Source organism: Carcharodon carcharias, chromosome 4 (assembly GCF_017639515.1).
Source record: "Carcharodon carcharias isolate sCarCar2 chromosome 4, sCarCar2.pri, whole genome shotgun sequence".
Classification (NCBI taxonomy): Eukaryota; Metazoa; Chordata; class Chondrichthyes; order Lamniformes; family Lamnidae; genus Carcharodon; species Carcharodon carcharias.
The window spans coordinates 13,472,910-13,493,297 of record NC_054470.1 but is presented as its reverse complement, the minus strand read 5'-3'; the positions used below and the strand labels follow the sequence as shown (position 1 = coordinate 13,493,297).

Here is a 20,388-nt window from a genome sequence, read left to right as displayed (position 1 = left end):
GAAAGGACATTAAGTAAATAAAGGAACTTAATTTAGTTCACACCACTAGACTTCAGTTATAATTATAATTTTTGCTGCTAAGCCTTTACACCATCATTGGTGCCAGTCTCTCCACCTTTAAAATCCATCTTCGGGCTCATTTCTAACATCAAGCACTTGTTTACCTCTCCTAATTTCTTCCTTCCTGTTCAGATGTCAGTTTTCTTATGTCTAACTGTGAATCAGCTTGGGACATTTCTTTATATTAAAAGCACTATATAATTACAAGTTGTTTTCACAGTAAACTGTTCTTTACATTTTGAATACACAGCACATCAGAGTAATACAAACACCTCGGCCTGTAAATATCTGAAGCCCATATATTTATTACCCTATATCATGTTTCATCCACACAATAGTAAAATACATAACAAAAACAGAACTACCTGGAAAAACTCAGCAGGTCTGGCAGCATCGGCGGAGAAGAAAAGAGTTGACGTTTCGAGTCCTCATGACCCTTCGACAGAACTTGAGTGAGTCCAAGAAAGGGGTGAAATATAAGCTGGTTTAAGGTGTGTGTGGGGGGGGGGGAGGTTTTGGGTGGGGGGAGAGAGAAGTGGAGGAGGTTGGTGTGGTTGTAGGGACAAACAAGCAGTAATAGAAGCAGCTCATCAAAAGATGTCACAAACAACAGAACAAAAGAACACATAGGTGTTAAAGTTGGTGATATTATCTAAACGAATGTGCTAATTAAGAATGGATGGTAGGGCACTCAAGGTATAGCTCTAGTCGGGATGGGGGGAGCATAAAAGATTTAAAAATGTTTAAAAATAATGGAAATAGGTGGGAAAAGAAAAATCTATATAATTTATTGGAAAAAAACAAAAGGAAGGGGGAAACAGAAAGGGGGTGGGGATGGAGGAGGGAGCTCAAGACCAAAAGTTGTTGAATTCAATATTCAGTCCGGAAGGCTGTAAAGTGCCTCTTGAGCTCCCTCCTCCATCCCCACCCCCTTTCTGTTTCCCCCTTCCTTTTGTTTTTTTCCAATAAATTATACAGATTTTTCTTTTCCCACCTATTTCCATTATTTTTAAATATTTTTAAATCTTTTATGCTCCCCCCACCCCCACTAGAGCTATACCTTGAGTGCCCTACCATCCATTCTTAATTAGCACATTCGTTTAAATAATATCACCAACTTTAACACCTATGTGTTCTTTTGTTCTGTTGTTTGTGACATCTTTTGATGATCTGCTTCTATTACTGCTTGTTTGTCCCTACAACCACACCAACCCCCTCCACTTCTCTCTCCCCCCCACCCAAAACCCCCCCCCTCCCCCACACACACACCTTAAACCAGCTTATATTTCACCCCTTTCTTGGACTCACTCAAGTTCTGTCAAAGGGTCATGAGGACTCGAAACGTCAACTCTTTTCTTCTCCGCCGATGCTGCCAGACCTGCTGAGTTTTTCCAGGCAATTCTGTTTTTGTTTTGGATTTACAGCATCTGCAGTTTTTTGTTTTTATCTCTGAGTAAAATACATAATTGATTAGAACCTTGAAGTTCTGTATTGGGAATATGTATTTTACTGAACATTGTAGACACCTGTTTTGCCACAGCCCAATTTAAACTCATCCAATATACAGATACTATATATCAACTAATCACATTGACTAAACCATCTTTATCTTGTGTCTAGTGTCTTGAGTGGCAATCTATGTAGTGTAGTTTTCTTCTCAGCTGAAAATCTAACAACACCTGTTCACTCAAAAACCTAGCATTACAGACACTATGGGTGGGTCCAGGAAATATGGTGAGCCGTTCAAAACTCCATTGGCTTCAGGGGAACCAGAAGATCCCACCAGCAAGAGGGGCTGTAAAATTCTGCCCATCATGTGTCTATTCAGAGCAATTAGACTTTGTGACCAATAGATACTACAGTGGGTATTTCATGTCATTGGTAGGCACAGGCCAACTGAAAGCAGCTCTATCGTTGAAAGAGAAAATTACATTTTATATTACATGGTGGAGTACTTGTGTTCTTATAAAAGCAGCATTTCTTTCAACTTCACAGGAGCAAAGTGATGGGAAATCCACACTTATATTTATGGTCACGTGACTACTAGGCCATCATTTTAAAACTATTTGCACCAAAATTTTTAACATGAAATTGGTCATACTTTAAAGTTGAAAAGGAATTACACTTAAGCTTTTGGTAATAGTAATCTTCAAATTTTAATATGTTGCTTCAATCTTAGCAAAGTAGCCAACAACAAAAGGATGCAAAAGGTTGTGCAATTCAGGATTTCCTTATGTTACACTTCTGACGCTCTATCCAATTCTATCCTTCAAGTATGCAAACTGTGTTGGGTAGGATATGAAGCCACAATATATTATCCAACAAAGCAATTTCTGTGTGGGAAATTGAAAAAAATTCAACTAGCCATTTAATGCAGCATAAAGGTGCCACTGACCCCCACCCCATAACTGCCCAACTACAGCCTAGTAGTGCTACAGACTCAGGCCGGAATATGGGGAGGTTTTCTATCACCCATAGTTCCAACCACTTCTTTCAAATCTTTGAATCCTAATCTCTGCCATTTGACAGCAGGGCTGAATATCAGATGCTACCACTCAGATGAAGAGATCCGTCCAAATTGACAGGGTATATAATTAGTCCCTCCCAACAAAGCAAGCAAGCCAAGAATCAACTGTGTCAAATATGATCATTATTCTCTCAGTCCGTGAGAATTGCTGGAATGGAATGGATTGCATAGAGGAAGGTTGCCTGCCAATGAATAGAGTGAGAATATTGGAATTACTGTCAATAGAGTGAGAATTTTGGAATTACTGTCCTGAACTCCGGATGCTTAGCAGAGAAACATTTCACTCTGCATTCCCTATGATTAGACAGTAATCTAAACCTAAGCTGTCACCTGCAAGCAGATCACATCTACAACTTAAAATTGAAGGGTGCAAGTGAAAGTAAGAGAAACAAGGAGAAAGAGAAAAATGAGAACGAAAGGGAACAGTTATACTAAAACTGCAAGCTACAAGTAATCTGAGTGGGGGATAGGGTCAGGGGCAGGTGCCATTTTACATAGCATTGATCCCACTGTCATATGAATGGAAGGTACTGTCCAAATTCACTGTTGACCACCCATCCCAATGTGACATTAGGCCACAGGTAAAAAAGTTAAGCAACTAATATTTGCTCTCAAACTCGTTTTAGCTAGTTCTATAAATCCTAAAATAGGAAGCAGGGGTGACTATCCGCTTTCTTATTCAATCTTGCATCTAAATGGTAGCCTTTCACATGCTCACACCATTCTATAACAGTTTAAGAGTTAACAAAATACTTAGAAGTGTAGCTATTGTTCCTATGTATGTGAAAGTGGCAACCAAATGCTGCACAAAGAAACTTCAGAAACAGTAAGTTATAATGACTGATTAGCCCATCTGTTTTTAGTGGTATTGTTTGGAGGAGGAACACTAGCCAAGGCAACTTATTTTTCTTTTAAAAAAAAACAAAGGATCTTTTATTTTCACTTGAAAACATACAAATAAGGTTTCAGTTTAACATCTCACCCAAATGACAGCACTGAAACGTTAGCCTAGATTATCTGCTCAAATCCACAGTGGACTTTACACCCACAATCTTCTGATTCACATGGAGGAGTACAAACGACTCAACTAAACTGAGTTGCCCTTTATTAAAAAGTGTTTCACTATACAACATATAACATCATGGGGTAACTTGGTTATCTATATTTCACTTGTTAAAATTCTATTTGCATTTAGATTCTTGTCAATAATTGAAAATAAATCAGGGCTAAATACACATACAAATTCAATGTCAACTTTATTTTGCCCATTAGATTTCACAAGAAGGTGCCACTTCACTTTGATGATTCCTAAAAGCGCAACAGTTCTTAAGTAATCTTTGTGAAGCGACAACAGACAAATCAACATTTCTGCTGATTTAGCTCCGACAATGGCCAAGTTGATAAACACAACAGAAGCTCCAATTTCAGTTCCCGCTGTGCGATGAGTTAGCTGATCTTAGACCGATATTTAGAATTGGCCTCAAGGGCCTGGCTTCTGAGGTAAAAGGTAAGTGCCAAATCCACTCCCACACCATCCTCCTTACGTGACAAATAATGCACATTTTGCAGATACTACCTGAAAGACATTTTTTACATTTTTAAATAAATAATCTGGACTCCATATTGCCAAAATATTGAAGTAGCTGCAGAGATAGTGGGTGCACTGGTAGTAATCTTCCAAGAGTCCTTAGATTCTGGAAAAGTCCCAGAGGATTGGAAAGTTGCCAATATACCCTTATTCAAAAAGGGAGGGAGACAAAATACAGGTAACTATAGGCCAGTTAGCTTAACATCCATCATTGGGAAAATGTTAGAGTCTATTATAAAGGATGTAATAGCAGAGCATTAAAAAATGCATAACATAATCAAGCAGGGTCAGCATGGCTTCATGAAGGGGAAATCATGCCTGACAAATTTATTGGAATTCTTTGAGGAGGTAACAAGCAGACTAGATAAAGGGGAACCAGTAGATGTAATATATTTGGACTTCCAAAAGGCGTTCGATAAGGGGCTGTACATAAGGCTACTTAATAAGATAAGAGCCCACGGTGTTGGGGCTAATATATTAGCACGGATAGATGATTGGCTGATCAACAGAAGACAGAGTTGGGATAAGGGGCACATTTTCAGGATGACAACTTGTTAACTAGTGGAGTGCCACAGGGATCAGTGCTGGGGCCACAATTATTTACAATATATATTAATGACTTGGATGAGGGAAATGAATGTACTATCGTCAAGTTTGCGAATGGCACAAAAACAGGTGTGAAGGCAAGTGGTGAGGATGACACAAGGAGCCTACAGAGGGATATAGACAGATTAGGTGAGTGGGCAAAAATTTGGCAGATGGAATATAATGTGGGAAAATGTGAGATTATGCACTTTGGCAGGAAGAATAGAGGAGCTGAATATTATTTAAATGGAGAAAGACTACAGAAAGCTGCAGCACAGAGGGATTTGGGCATCCTCATGCATGAATCCCAAAAAGCTAGCATACAAGTTCGACAAGTAATAGGGAAGGCAAATGTGATTTTTAACTGCCTTAGGTAAAGTTTTATTTAAATTTGTTCATGGGATGTGGGTGTCGCTGGCTAGGCCAGCATTCATTGCCCATCCCTAACTGCCCTTGTTCAGAGGGCACTTAAGAGTCAACCACATTGCTGGTCTGGAGTCACATCTAGGTAGACCAGGTAAGGACTAGGTAAGTTCCTTCAACATCTTTGTATTAATCGTGTCATTAGCTTCTATTTCCTTCTTTCAGCTATTATCTTTTCATACCCATGATAAGTGCCATCAGTTAGAAAAATGGGATTGAATCTTTTCATATATGCACATCCTTGAAATACCTTTTATGTAGCTATAGAATTTTAAAAATTATACAATCCCTGGTTGTTCAGTGCATAATCATCGGCAATGTCTCAAATTTAGTCCCTGAGATGCTGGGGTGCTACAAACAACAAATATGCTCCCAAGCTTTTTTTTCAGGGTAGGGGCAGTAGGTTCCTACACCTCCTGATCCACAAGCATTAGTGTAAAGACGCTTGCCTCTAGTTCAGCTCTTCACATCTCCTTTAAGGTGCTGGATGTTCCAAAGCCTGGGAAATGTAGCTGAAATTAGTTAAATTTAAAACGACTGTTCAAATTGGCTTCGAGCCAAACTCTCCAGTACAGCAACAACAATGGCATCTACCCAACAATGTGGAAAATTTGCCCAGAAAGTCCCGTCATCTAAAAGCAGGACAAATCCAATCTAGCCAATTGCCACCACAGTCAATTCTCAATTATTAGCAAAAGCAATGGAGAGTATTGTTGACGGTGTTAGCAAGTGACACTTAATCCCAATAACCTGTTCACTTGTGGTCAATGTGGCTTTTCAAAGGGCCAGTTGGCTCCAGACATCATTACAGCTTTGTTCCAAATGTTGGGAAAAGTGCTGAATTCCTGAGGTGAGCAGAGGGTGACTGCCCTTAATCTCAAGGCAGCATTTGAACGTGTGGGGCATCAAGGAGCCCTAATAAAGTTGAAGTCAATGAAAAACAGAGGGAAAACTCTCTTGTGGTACAAAAGGAAGCCGGTTGTGTTTATTGGAGGCCAATCATCTCAGCACCAGGACATCACTGCAGGAGTTCCTCAGGGTAGTGTCCTAGGCTCCAGCATTTTCAGCTGCTTCATCAATGAGCTTCCCTCAATCATTGTCAGAAATTGAGTTATTTGTTTATTCAGTTCCATTGGCAACTGATCATATAATTTAGCAGTGTGTGCCCGCATGCAGTAAGACCTGGGCAACATTCAAGTTTGGGCTGATGTGACAGGAACATCCCTTCCCACCTAGGTGTCTGGCAATGACCATCTCCAACAAATCGGTGTCTTACCAGCGGCCCCTTGACATTCAACAACATTACCTTCAATGATTCCTCTGATGTCAATGGTGGATGGGTTACTAGTCTTCAGAAGTTTAACTGGACCAACCACATAAATACCATGGCTACAAGAGTAGGTCAGAGGCTGGAAATTCTGCAGCCAATAATTTCCCTTCTGGCTCCCTGAAGCCTCTCCACCATCTACAAGTCATAAGTCAGGAGTGTGATGGAATACTGTCCGCCTGCCTGGATGAGTGCAGCTCCAACACCACTGAGGAAGCTGTATGCTGTCAAGGACAAAGCAACCCACTAACTGGCACCTCAATCACTACCTTAAAATGTCCACTCCCTCCAACGTGCAGCGTGGCTGAAGTGTGCACCATCTACAAAACGCACAGCAACAGTCTGGCAAGGCTTCTTTCTCCGCACCTATCAAGCAGTGACCTCTAGTACCTAAAAGGATAAGAGTAGCAGGCCCATGAGTACACCACCACTTGTAAGTTTCCCTTGTGATGGAATCCGTAGTTTCAATGCTTGCATTTTTTGTACAGACCCCAATTGAAAAGGAAAACTGAAACTTAACCCGAGAGCTTGGGATGCTCAAACCCTTGTCCCAGGAACAGTTTAGATTATTAAAAATTAATTCACGGGTTGTGGGCTATGCTGGCTGGGCCAGCATTTATTGCCCGCCCCTAGCTGCCCTTGAGAAGGTGCTGGTGAGCAGCTTTCTTGAACCGTTGGGAGTCCCTGTGGTGTAGGTGTTAGGGAGCGAGTTCCAGGATTTTGACCAAGCGACAGTGAAGGAACGGCGATTTATTTCCAAGTCAGGATGGTGTGTGGCTTGGAGGGGAATTTCCAGGTGGTGGTGCTCCCGTCTCTCTGCTGCTCTTGTACTTCTAGATGGTAGTGGTCATGGGTTTCGAAGGTGCTGTCTAAGGGGCCTTAGTGCATCTGGTAGATGATACACACTGCTGCAACTGTGCATCGGTGGTGGAGGGAGTAAATGTTTGTGGATGTGGTGCCAATCAAGCGGGCTGCTTTGTCCTGGATAGTGTCAAGCTTCTTGAGTGTTGTGGGAGCTGCACTTATCCAGGCAAGTGGGGAGTATTCCATCTCACTCCTGGCTTGTGCCTTGCAGACCACGGACAGGCTTTGGGGAGTCAGGGGAGTTACCCATTGCCCGATTCCTAGCCTCTGACCTGCTCCTGCAGCCACAGTATTTATATGGCTAGTCCAGTTCAGTTTCTGGTCAATGGCAACCACTAGGATGTTGGTAGTGTGGGATTCAGTGATGGTAATGCCATTGAAAGTCAAGGGGCGATGGGTGGATTCTCTCTTGTTGGAGATGTTCATTGCCTGGCACTTGAGTGGCACGAATGTTACTTGCCACTTGTCAGCCCAAACCTGGATATTGTCCAGGTGATGCTGCAGTTGGACATGGGCTGCTTCAGTGTCTGAGGAGTTGTGAATGGTGCTTAACATCATGCAATTGTCAGTGGACATCCCTACTTCTGACCTTATGATGGAAGGAAGGTCACTGATGAAGCAGCTGAACATGGTTGGGCCTAGAACACTACCCTGAGGAACTCCTGCAGTGATGTCCTGGAACTGAGATGACTGACCTCCAACAACTACAACCATCTTCCTTTGTGCTAGGTATGACTCCCCCAGTGGAGAGTTTCCCCCCTAATTCCCATTGACTCCAATTTTGCTAGGGCTCCTTGATGTCACACTTGGTCAAATGCAGCCTTGATGTCAAGGGCAGTCACTCTCACCTCACCTCTGGAGTTCAGCTCTTTTGTCCATGTTTGACTCCGTAATGAGGTCAGAACCCAAACTGGGCATCAGTAAGCAGGTTACTGATAGCATTATTGATGGCCCCTTCCATTACTTTGCTGATGAGCCTTTAGTGAATTTCCTCCATGGCTAGTATACAGTTCATTAGGTGAGACCACCAATGCTGTACACATTATTCCAGGAATAGCCTCAAGGACCTATTCAATTGCAGTAACATTTCCTTACATTTATACTCCAATTCCTTTATAATAAATACTAACTGGCTATTTTCTTCCTAATTGCTGTCCCTGCAAGTTAACTTTTTGTGATTTATGTACAAGAACATCCAGGCCCCTCTGAATACGAACAGTGTCAAATCTTTCACCATTTAAAAAAATTCTTTTTTTCTAATTTGCTTTCCAATTTTGACAGCTTCACACATCCCCAAGTTATACACCAATTACCATGTTATTGCCCATTCACTCTCATATTTATATCCATTTGCAGCCTCTTTGCATCCTGCTCACAGCTAATTTCTCACTTAACTTGGTATGGTCAGGAAATCAGGATACATTACAATTACCCCGCATCAGATTAGTCTACAGACCAGATCTGTCCAAGGTGCAATTTATACATTTCAGTCAAATTGAGAAGTAAAGTTTAACAATTTTAGCAAGAATAGATTGTACCACAGGCCTACAAGTGCTCTCATTTGGAACTACATTGAGAGATATCTTGGAAGCAATATGGAATGACTCATTTTGCTGCATGGGCTTCTTCTGTTCAAGATGGTAGATCTTCCATTTGAAGATTAATTGTGAAACAACTTACGTGTCTGCCTCTATGTTGTCTAATCTACCTAAAAGTTGAGTTAAGAGTGTATCTTTTGATTCAGACATCTGTGCACCAACTAAAATGGAAGCATTGCTTGTTGATGTAGTAGATAATGTCTCCCTTTATATTAGTTCCAATTGCTTGATTTGCCACTCCTCTATTATCTGCCTGCATCAAGCCCAGCCCCCACAAATTGATGTTTCGATCTGTCAAGGGTATATATATATATATCACAGACAAATATCATTGCATGATACAGTCCAAAAAGAAGTAATTTGGCCCATCATTCCTGTACCAGACTAAATGCACTAGCGATTAAACACTATTTTTGTAGGTAACATACTTTAAACTACAGAACAGAACTCATAACACAGCCAGAAAAAAAGCCATCAGCTAGACATTGCACTGCCCTTTAAGTAGACATTCAATCCTCCCGAAATCAGTCCAAAATGATTTTTGGTTCCTGAAGGTTTACTTCCAATCTTTTCCTTTTCTAGCTTGGAAACTTCTAACTCTGGAACTGTCATTTACAATTAGAGTTTTCCTGGAGGCATCTACGTCTAGCTAAAGCTAGGCAAATCTTCCAGCCTTGTTTTAACTCTGCATGAATTTGGTCTATCCAATCAGAGCATGAACTCCTGCTTGTATTCCTGTGTAGTGAACCATCAAGATTTTCCTTCCCTAGCTGCTCTCTCTCTCTCTCCCGGAGCCCGGAAGACTAACCTGTATGTGATATTCAATGATAGTTTAGGAAAGCCTGTAACCTGATATTGCAATGGCTTTTCATCTTAAAGCCCATTGCCATGGCAACCTGAATTACATGGGCCTTGCATCCAGGTAGCAATGGTGATTTAGTTATCCTTTGTCAGCCCAACTATCTTTCATCTTGGAAGTAAATGAACAGTTTAAAGCACAACTATTTATAACCCAATATTTTCGCCAGTTTTCTGGGACTTTGGCGAATCCCAGTCTATCTACTGTTAGCACACATGCTGCGGCCAGCATCTCTAAGCGTAAACACCTTGCACCTTGTACCCAGTAATCTAGGTCCCCTGTAATTTCTAATCATCAAGGTACCCAGGCGTGCTGTCAGGCAAACTTCAGAGCAGGTCGCATAACCCTCTTCATGTTATCCTGAAATAAAAACACAGTCCCAATAAATAACAACCTTATAAACTTCATAATTGTAATACAAGGAATTCGGTGCATGCTCTTCCTAAGGTTTTTGATGTTGATTGGAAAAGGGATATTGCGCAAGAGACCATTTGCTGCGGAGAATCAACAGATGTGATTATATAAACAAAAGTGTAATCAGGAACTGATATAAAAACTGGCTACTGATACCAGGCATTGAATTCTTAAATAAGTTGTAGATCCTAGTAACAGATTTTTTTTGTACAGGAGGTATCTGATCCCAGAGTGAGGAAAACCAATCTGAGGACAGAAATACGTCCTCCTGTGTAGTCCAAAACAAGATATTATTGAACTGTTCAGGTAAGTTAATCATCAAAATAAAAAAGAGATGCACCATGACCATGAAGAGATAGGTTATAAAAATCTGGATGGTAGATAGGAGACTGAAGAGGAATGTCCATTTTTAGATCCAAAGTAGTGTTATGGACAGGGGAGGGAGGCAAAACTGAACTTTTTCTTTTGACGACTGTCCGTGAGCCAAGGCATTTTAATTTTCAAAATAGGCTGCGGCATGTTTTCCCAAACCCTTTGTTTGTGAGGTCAATTTTTAAAATGACTTGCACCAAACTCTCTTTAGGATTAAATCAGAAGTATAGTTTATTCACAAATTCAAACCCTGGGAGTGGTTGCAACTTCACGCACTCACACACACAGCACATGTGCACACGCAATGAGAGAGGAAATTGAAGCTTTAACAACTATGAATAACTTAGAGACAAAGCACCACAAATGTGGTCATCAGTTAACATGATTTCCAGAGTCCAGAGAGTCAGAGTCCAGTGTGGGTTCCTTCACAGAGGAGCTACAGTTCAGCTGGCTGAAGATGGAATTTGCAGAATTCCTTTGACATTGGTGACACTGCAAGATGAGGTTAGTATACAGAGACTTGGTCCACTCGGCAAGCATGGCAGGAATTTTCCAGAGAAACAGGCTCCAAGGAGGCTCAGACTTGATGCAGGCTTGTGGTTAGCCTGGAGTGCTGCTTTGATGTTTGCAGGCTAGAGTTTAAACAGCAGACTGAGTTGCCAGTTTAGAAATGTACTGTTAAAACTTTCCAAAGGCCAGAAGCTTAGGTCATGTGATGTGGCTTATTAATGAGTCAGTTGCAAGCTAATAAGCAGTTTCTATGCCTCTGGTCAAAATCCATTGTTTAAGATGATGGACCGAATTTTACAGGCCATTGCTGAAGGGCTAGGAGGCTGCAGGGATGGCAAAATGGCTTGGGAAGGCATCGGGAGGGAATCCTGCATCTTCCCATCCGAAGCCAATTAAGCCATTTAAGTGGCCAGTTAAGGGCCACTTCTCACCCTGCTTCAGGAGAGCTGGCTACCATGTGGGGAAACTGTCAGGTAAATCCTCGTGGCCTCTCAGCAAGTCCTGAAGTGTGGTGGTAGGGGGAACCCCTCCTCGATGGAGGCCCCATGCATGGTCCATAGAGGGGCCTCCACAATGGCAACGGCCATCGTCTCAGCAACCACCAGTTCACCATTACGTTCCCCTTCCCACTTCCAGGGCCTGGCTGCCAAGCCTCAGTTTCCCCACAAAGATACTTACTTGCCTTCAAATGACCTAGTGCCCTTAAGTGCCTTCACCCTGTTGCTGCGGCCTCAGCATTGGCCACCGTGAGTACTGGTGGTGTTGAGGCTACTGAGCTGCCAGCCCTTGGATGGGCTGGCTGCTCTTGGGGCCGGGCTGCCGTCCTTAATTGAATGGCAGTCCTGGTGGCTGCTTCTTAATTGGTCACCGCTGGCAATATGCCACCCCATATCCTGGCCTCCAAAGCAAGGTTGCCTCCCACTTTCAGCCCCAATGATGGAACTTCTGGTTAAACAGCAAAATTTAGCTCTACATATTTTGATTAGTTATTGGAGAATGTTTAAAACTTACACAGCAATATCAGTAAGAACATGAATTGTTTTTTTTTTCTAAATAAAATTTTGAAATGCTTGAAATTCAGATGACTTTAAGTATTGTTTGTACTGTACAATAACTGATTACAGTAAAAATACAGGCCAAAAAATAGGAATGAAACAGAATTCCATTACAAAGTCAAATGGAATGCGACATTAAATGGGAATCTGAAAAGTTTCCTAGAACTTAATCCTTTACAGCCCAACTATATTTGTTTTCAGTGATCTTATATTTTCTACCATACAAAGAAATAGTCCTGGAACTATTGTAGTTTGAATTTAAAATCTATCTGGATATGTCAAGTTATCAATCCACACTTCCCAGCTGTGAAAACACATCTGTACATTCATATAGAGCTTATTTTTAAATCTATAATGTTGAATATTTTAAACAGCGATTGCAGCACATCACAGACATTTAGTTAACCATTTTTCCGATCTACCATGGTTAACAGTTTTTTGGTTTAAAAAAAAAGTCCCCTCAAGTAAGCAGAGTTACAGCATGATGTTACATAGATCACTTACACAAACTACCGAAACTACGTAATAAAACATAACTCCAGCAGCTTAACTATTGTACTGCTTTTAGCTCCTCATAAATCAGTTATAAAATATCCAAAAGCTGATCAGTATTTCAAACGTGGTTAAGAATGTGCTTGTATTTCAGACTAATAGCATTAAAGGGACACTGTGGAACAAAGGAATGAGATGCTAGCTGTTCATTTAACCCAGGCTGCAAAGCATTTTCCTGTTAGCTGTTTGTGGATAACTAGCAGCAATATGTTATAGCATCTTGGCAATTTAGGCCAGGCCTAAAGAAGCAAATAATCAGGAATACAGATTTTATAATTACAGTAGTCTATATGGAGAGGTGGCAAGTGGAAAGTAGTCAAATCCGCAGGAAAACACAATGCAGGTATAAGCCAATTTTACCAAGTCCCAACTTGCACCCAAGTAATTTTTTATTCATGGATCGGTGTTCACAAAATAGTTTTTCTTAATGATATAAAACTTAGTGACTAACAAGAAGCTGCAAAGCCAAAAGCCTACAGTTGCTTAATAATCCCCTGTACAGTTTCTACAACATCTACTGTAGAATTGCTGCAGTTAGCTCCTTGAGGAAACTTTAAGATGTGAAACTTGAGGACTTAAATCTAGCCAATTGCAATCTGTTGCTAATCATTGGTTTTTGTAATTTAAAAAAAATACTAGTACTGCCAAAATAGGTTTAGTTCTGATTAAAGGTTAAGGTTGTGCAAGAATGGCATGTACCCCCAAATATTGTGGGAAATTGAGGTTATGTGGGTGTTACTCACTCAAGAGTTCTCTTCTTCGGCAGTCCCTCGGGTTTGAGAATTACTTGTTTCCATTCCGGTTCAATAGGTTCTGAAATGGCTGGTCAGTCCAATGCACGATCAGCAGACACTATCACATGTGGAGCAGATGGTGCTCAAGGGGTTGAGTAGATTGGTTGTTTGGAGGTTTATGGACTCCTTCAGGTGCCTCGACTTTGCTTCTGCACGTTCCCGAAGCCTCTTGATGTGTTCAGTGCCTTCTTGAATAAGCCTTCTCCATTTTGGTCAGTTACAGGCCAGGCTCTCCCATGAGTTGATGGGTATGCTTGACTTCTTCAGGGATGCTTTGAGGGCATCCCACAATCGTTTCTGCTGTCCTCCGAGCAATCTCCTGCTGCAGAGTTCCAAGTAGAGCTGTTGCTTCAAGAGTCTGGTGTCAGGCATACAAATTACATGCCCCGCCCAGCTGAGCTGGTTTCGAGTAATTCGCACTTCGATTCTGGACAAGTTGGCTTTGGAGAGGATGCGGCTGTTGGACTGCCTTTCTTGCTACCAGATTTGTAGGATTTTGCAAAGGTGCCACTGGTGGCGCTTCCAATGTTTTGAGGTGCCTCCTGTAGGTCTCCCAAACATATAGGAGCTCAGGGACCACTGCTGCATGGTGAACCACAACCTTAGTCTCAGGATAGAGATCTTGGTCCTCAAATACTCTTTTCCTCAGTTGGCCGAAGGTTGAGCTGGCACATTGGAAACAATGAAGAATTTTGTCATATATGTCTATGTAGAGAGGAGGCTTGCAAGGAACAGAAAATGGTCTACATGTTCCAGGATCTTGCTGTTGATCTTTATTGATGCTGTGGGAGCTAGTTGGAAGAGTAACTTACTTTTCCGCATGTTTAGTGAAAGGCTCATTTTCCCATATGCTTCAGAGAAGGAGTTGACAATGACCTGGAGCTCAGTTTCTCAGTGAGCGTGCACACAAGCATCATCTTCATACTGAAGTTTTATGACTGCGGTAATTACAGAGGAGCCTCCTACTATCAGCCATAGGAAAGAACAATGCAAGTATCCTCCTTAACCACCTCCTCCCAGTGGCCAAGGAACTCCTTCCAGAGTTGCAGTGTGGTTTTTGCCCATCAGGGGCACCACAGACATGATCTTCACTGCACAGGAAATTTTTTTAAAATGCAAGGAACAGCACCAACCACTGCATGTGGCCTTTATCAACCTCACAAAAGCCTTTGATTTGTCAACCAGAAAGGCTTATGGTATATTCTCCTCAAATTTGGCTGCCCGCAGAAATTTGTCACCTTCCTCTGCCATAACATGCATGCCGTGATCATCAGCAACGGAACCACCACAAAGCCTATCTCAGTGAAAAGTAGAGTCAAACAAAGCTGTGTCATTGCATCAACCCGCTTCTCCATTTCCCTCATTACAACGCTTTCCATCATCTTTAGCAAATTACCTTGGAGATAATCTACAGAACAGATGGGTAATTGTTCAACCTATGCCGCATTCAATCCAAAACCAAAACCACTCTAATTCACTCAAATATTCAACATTTCACTAAAATCTAGGTTGCTTCTTTTGGATTGTCAGATGGTTCCTTTTTTTTAAAAAAAGGAAAAGAATTCATATCTGTTTTTTATTATACCCCATTATATATTGGGATATATAGGGTTTAGGGATACTGTTGGGAAGCATTATGTGGGCGAGATTTATGATCACTTAGACCTTAAGAAACTACTGAGTCACTTGCCGTTTTCATTGGTCATTGGGGATTCACAGGATGACTTTAGGAAGCATAAGTCCTACCTCACAAATTGCATTGAGGCATTTTTAAGGAAATGACCAGAATAGTGAATGAAGGTAAAAAGAAAGACTAGCATTCATATAGTGCCTTTCACAACCTCAGGATGTACCAAAGCACTTTGCAACTAATGAAGTACAAATTCAAGAGTTTGAAAGGCAATATCCTGGTTGGCTAGCTACAAATTACTTCCATAAACATTTGAAGTAACTGTCAAGATTGAGGCAAAACCACAAAAAGCTGCAATTAATCAAGGAAGATTATCACCGCTACAATATGCTTTTGTTCAGGATCTAAGCAATATCTTGGATACTTTAATTCTTATATCACAGACATTTTGCAGAAGTTCCTTGCCAAGTCATAGTCAATATTATGGCAAATCAGAATGATGAGTTGGTACTTTCCTCCCCAACTTTTCTATTGCTAGTATTTTTTGACATTTGTTAAACAGTATTTATGGCGTTGATTCAGCAATTAGTAAACATAATGCTTGCAAAAGCAATTCTTGGTAACCTGTTAAGCAGATTGCTTAAATCATTTGTAATGGTTCGCTCAAAATTTGATGAAATGTGTTTTATTTTATGGAAGGGTTGAACAGAAATGGAAGAACAATAAGCACATGTAGAGCGCTATCTTACGTTCATAGATCAGTTCTTCTTGAGCTGGAATAGGTAACAAAAATTTGCCAAAAATGAGCACAGGTGCTGAGCAATAACTCTTTAAACTAACCCTATGGCACTAATTTATGCTTCCACATCACATGTATGGGTGCTGCTCATACTGCCCATTAGAATTCTATGAATGTTCTACAAACTGAGGAAGGAGCAATAGAAATACATAATGAAACATTTTAATTATCAAAACTGAAGCTTTATATTGATTTTTTAAAAAATGAATCACTGCAAAACACACAATAGGGTTAGGTTTCCAGATTGATGATTTAATACTTCAGACACACTATTGTATTACATATATTATGAATTTAAAAAAAACCTTTTTTTGTCAGCAGCATAAATTACTCAACTCCACTTTCAGCTGTCTTGCTGAGACTTTGGCACATCAAATGTTCACCAGTCAGCAGCAGAAAGCAGGTATAACTTTTAAGGTAGCGTAATACAAAGATTTGGTACCAATGTTAACTTACCTAAGGGACAAAATTATTGGAAGTGCTACTGCCCGTTGCAGCCAAATGGTTCAGTGGCTAAACTGCCTCACACACTATTACAACGGGCCACAGAAATCAGAGCAGTTCCAAGTCTGATCCCTAGGTTGTTTTGGTTTTGCCAATCAGACAGCACTGAGACACAAGTTTCCCCTCACCGCCCAACCCCATAAACAGTACCAAACAGGTTAATTACAAGCAAAAAAAAAGATTTATGAAGAGCCTTTCCTGATCTCTAGGCATCCCAAAGTGCTTCACTGGCAATGAAGTACTTTTGAAAGTGTAGTCGCTATAGCAGCATAGATAAAATAGGCAAATTATATGTTCCACTTGTGCTGCTCTCTTCATCTTTAACTATTTACCTATTGTTCGCAGCTGTTTCGAACAGAAGTTAGCAGGAGAGTAGCAAATGCTGCGTAGTTTTCAACATGAACAGGTTTGTTAGATGCATTGATAGAAAAGGAAGATAACAGACTGTACAGTTCTCTCAGTCCCTAACATTAGAAATTAGAAACATTAGGAACCATTAGAAAGAACAGAAGTATTTTTCTACTGGTTCAGGAGGGCCAGTTCTAGAGATACATCATCTTTGCACCTGGTCAGCAGAGGCAATCTTTAATGGGTTCTGCATATAGACGTTAAAGTATCCACAACCCTGACCACTGGTTCTTTCTAAGCTGCCACGGAATATTTGAGGGGAATTAAATGGCCTTGGTACAGAAAAGTAATAGTTATGTCACCAAGGCCCTATTAGCATTCACTAAATTAAAAAATATACACATTCATGAAAGCCGATTCAATACATTTAAATCCATTCACGTACTTAATTCCTTGTAAAAGAACCCCACAAAAATTTGTATCCATAACCCCACATCAAAGACAGCTCATCCTTTAGTAACCTATGAACTGTCAATCAAACTGAACTTATAGCCCACAACTGTGATAAGGTTAAGTTGTGGAAAGCAGAAAAGCATTCATAATACTTTAATGATAGCACTTGGGGTTATGTCAACAGACAACTATTGATACTATTAGAACAGATTTGTTTCCCCCAACTCTCATAAATACAGGCAGGCAGATTTTTTTTTCAATTTTTAAAGAACAGCCATTTAAATAACGTGATAGCTTGACAGCTCTACAGTCCTTATCTGCCCTTCAAGAGCATTTACGACCTCTCTAAAGATACATAATTCCCAAACTGTGGGATAAGGTTCTTGCTCCAATGAAAATGGGGTCAATTTGAACTTAACACTCAGTTCAAATGGCCCTGCTGAGTTTGGATTTTCCATATTGGAAGTCATGTGCCCTCCCATTTCCAATCCCTGGCGAAAATAGGATCAGTTGGAAATGGGGGTAGGGCTTCCAAATCCCGCCTGCCATTTTTAAGGACCCAGGAGTGCCACAGCTCTCCTGCCTCTAGTGTCGGCTTCACCCTGTGTGAAATGCAACAGTCAACAACGAACTGGAGTAGAATCGTTTAGGCATTCTGCTTGAAAAGAATTAAGTGGTAATGTTTAGCTGTGAACACCTTCCTGTGAGCTTTCCTCGTGTACAAATAAAACATATGCAATCTAAAACAATGTAGAAACAACCATCCATTTCATATCAAGTTTTGCTTCACAGATAATTTTATTACAGCTCCCTTTGTTCTGGATCTCAATGTATTGGAAATACGTGCATCTGCTCAGGCAGAAAAAGTCTAGGTCAATAACAAAAATAGTTCTGTGCAGAGCAAATTAAGTGATACTTTGAAGCACACAGGAATCACTGTCAATCTTGCAGTAACTACACTGAGCAACAGGTTAGAATTTCACAGTAGTACTCGATAGATTCTGTAACAAATAAGTTGGGGTGAAAGGGTTTAAATAAAAGTTTGGACAGTTTAAATACAGTCTTGTTCTATAATTGTTCACGCAGCTTTCTCCAAAACCCAACTTAATTTGTAATTTTATAAATTATGCATGTTAAACATATATTTAGCTGAAAATATACCATTGAACTACAATCTTTAATTTGGTATTTTCTTTTGGTCAGTAAGTTGATTATGTCCATCAGAATATAAAATTCAAGGTATGTTATTTAAACTCAACTGGTTGTTTAAAAAAATGTCTAAAATCTACAGTAGTATTGACTTTGGAATATCATCAAGACTTTTAGGGCACCTTTTGTGACCAATGAACACTCAAAGCACTTTACAGTCAATGAACTGGTGCTGAAGTGTAGATGTTGTTTTGCAGGCAAATATAGCAACCAGTTTGAATACAGAACAGTCCCATGAGCAGCAAATATATGAATGATCAGAAAATCTTGTTTGATGGTATTGGTTGGGGGGCAAACAGTGGCCATGACACTGGAAAACATCTCTACTTTTTGAGTAAAATATTTTCTATATCTGAGCAGGTAGACAGGGCCTAAGATTCAAATCTCATCCAAACAATGCACCACCAACAATGCAGCATTCTTTAAGTTCTGCACTGAAATTGTAACCTGGATTATCTGCTTATATCATGCAGTGGGACTTGACATCATGACATTGATTCAGAATCAAAGGTGTTCTCAGCTGAACCAAGCTTACATATGGCACGAAGCCTACAACAGAATTATAAAGGTCCAAACAAGCAAAAGGGTTTTCTGCATCAATCTAATTCCTACCCAAATTTTTGACACAGAAAAACCAAGGCCCCCTTTGATTAAACATGCCAAATGTTTTACCATTGGATTTTTTTTCTTATTTTTAAAAACTTTTCTGATGCTCATTTGAAACTGTAAGAACATAATTTAAATTATACATTAGCTGATCTTCTCAAGTGTAAAACAAATTAAAAGAATACTGATTACATTGTTCTTATGAAACATGGCTGAAATTTAGCTCAGCATGATGATAATTGGAAAATCATAATTAATATCCAATTTGAAAGAAAAATGAACTTTTTAAGTCTGTGTACAGGCAGCAAGCAAGAATAAGAAACAGGAATCATATCTACGATCCCACACATTTGCTTTGTGAATAAATAAGTTCTGTGAAATGGTTTACAATTTCTCATACTCTATGCACCACATGGGGAAGACAGTAAATGAATTAGTGTTTGTGCTACACTGCAGACTAGCCATACATAGCTAATTATAGTTTTTGAGTTGCAAATTAAATAAAAATGAGACAGTCATGGGTATGTGATCTCAATGCTTATTTGCACATATGCTTTAACTATTTTGTAGTTTGATGAAATCGCAAGAACAGAAGCACAATGTTAGTGTTTTTTGATCATTCTGTGCACTTTATTCCTTTAGTTACATCTTATTGGCGATTTACAGGTGAAAACACTAGACCTCAGCATCCTGGAAACCAGCAACAGTGTATGGAGAAGGGCAGAGCTGTTATCATTATGACCAAGCCATTATAGCCAGCAGAAGAAAGCAAGTCCAACCAATAACGAGAAGCTCCGACAGGACATATCAGGGTAAAGAGCAAGCAACATCCAGTGATGTCTGGATAGGGAGCAGGGGCATGTCCAAAGAGTCTCATTATGAGAGTCAACATTCTCACTCGGCTGAAGTACCACTCCAATTGCTGAGCAAAAAACTAGAAGCTGAACTAAAATGTTTTGTGTCTGATAAACTCCTGTCACAATTCAAGATTTTGGATAAGGATCAAGACGGCAAAGTTTCACACAGAATGTTAAGCAAATAAAGAACAAAGGAAGTTCTTTACAAGGTGTTCTTTACTAAAATTAGTGCATATGGCTAAGTGATGCCACTATTGACATGTGGCAATTCCTATCTGATAACACTAATCTAAATTAAGGAGTCTTAAACTAATGTTGTAAAATTGATATCAGCACACTAATTTAGTTATGCAAAATGAGTAACCAAATCCAGTGCAAAATACAATTTTTGGCAGGAATGTTATTTTATTTCTTTGCTTTGAAACAGTTTGCTAATTTATGGAACACTGTGGTT

The 20,388-nt window shown here is 40.2% G+C and overlaps 1 protein-coding gene and 1 long non-coding RNA gene across 4 annotated transcripts in view; one reads left to right on the top strand and one right to left on the bottom strand.

Moving 5' to 3' along the window:
• The window catches only part of srfbp1 (serum response factor binding protein 1), a 247,360-nt gene that overhangs the window by 175,196 nt on the left and 51,776 nt on the right, over positions 1-20,388 (bottom strand). Inside the window, exon 1 of one of the 3 annotated variants that reach the window (XM_041185870.1) lies at positions 10,079-10,146. The exons of the other annotated variants lie outside the window; for them this stretch is intronic. Within the exon in view, the coding sequence (XP_041041804.1) occupies positions 10,079-10,126 (48 nt within the window). The 5' untranslated portion in view covers positions 10,127-10,146. Of the gene's footprint in view, positions 1-10,078; positions 10,147-20,388 lie in introns of those variants that run through there. 3 annotated transcript variants of the gene reach the window in all.
• LOC121277015 lies at positions 3,999-19,776 on the top strand. The gene is made up of 3 exons (XR_005942778.1): positions 3,999-4,094; positions 10,459-10,551; positions 19,720-19,776. It is a non-coding gene; the product is annotated as an uncharacterized LOC121277015 (long non-coding RNA).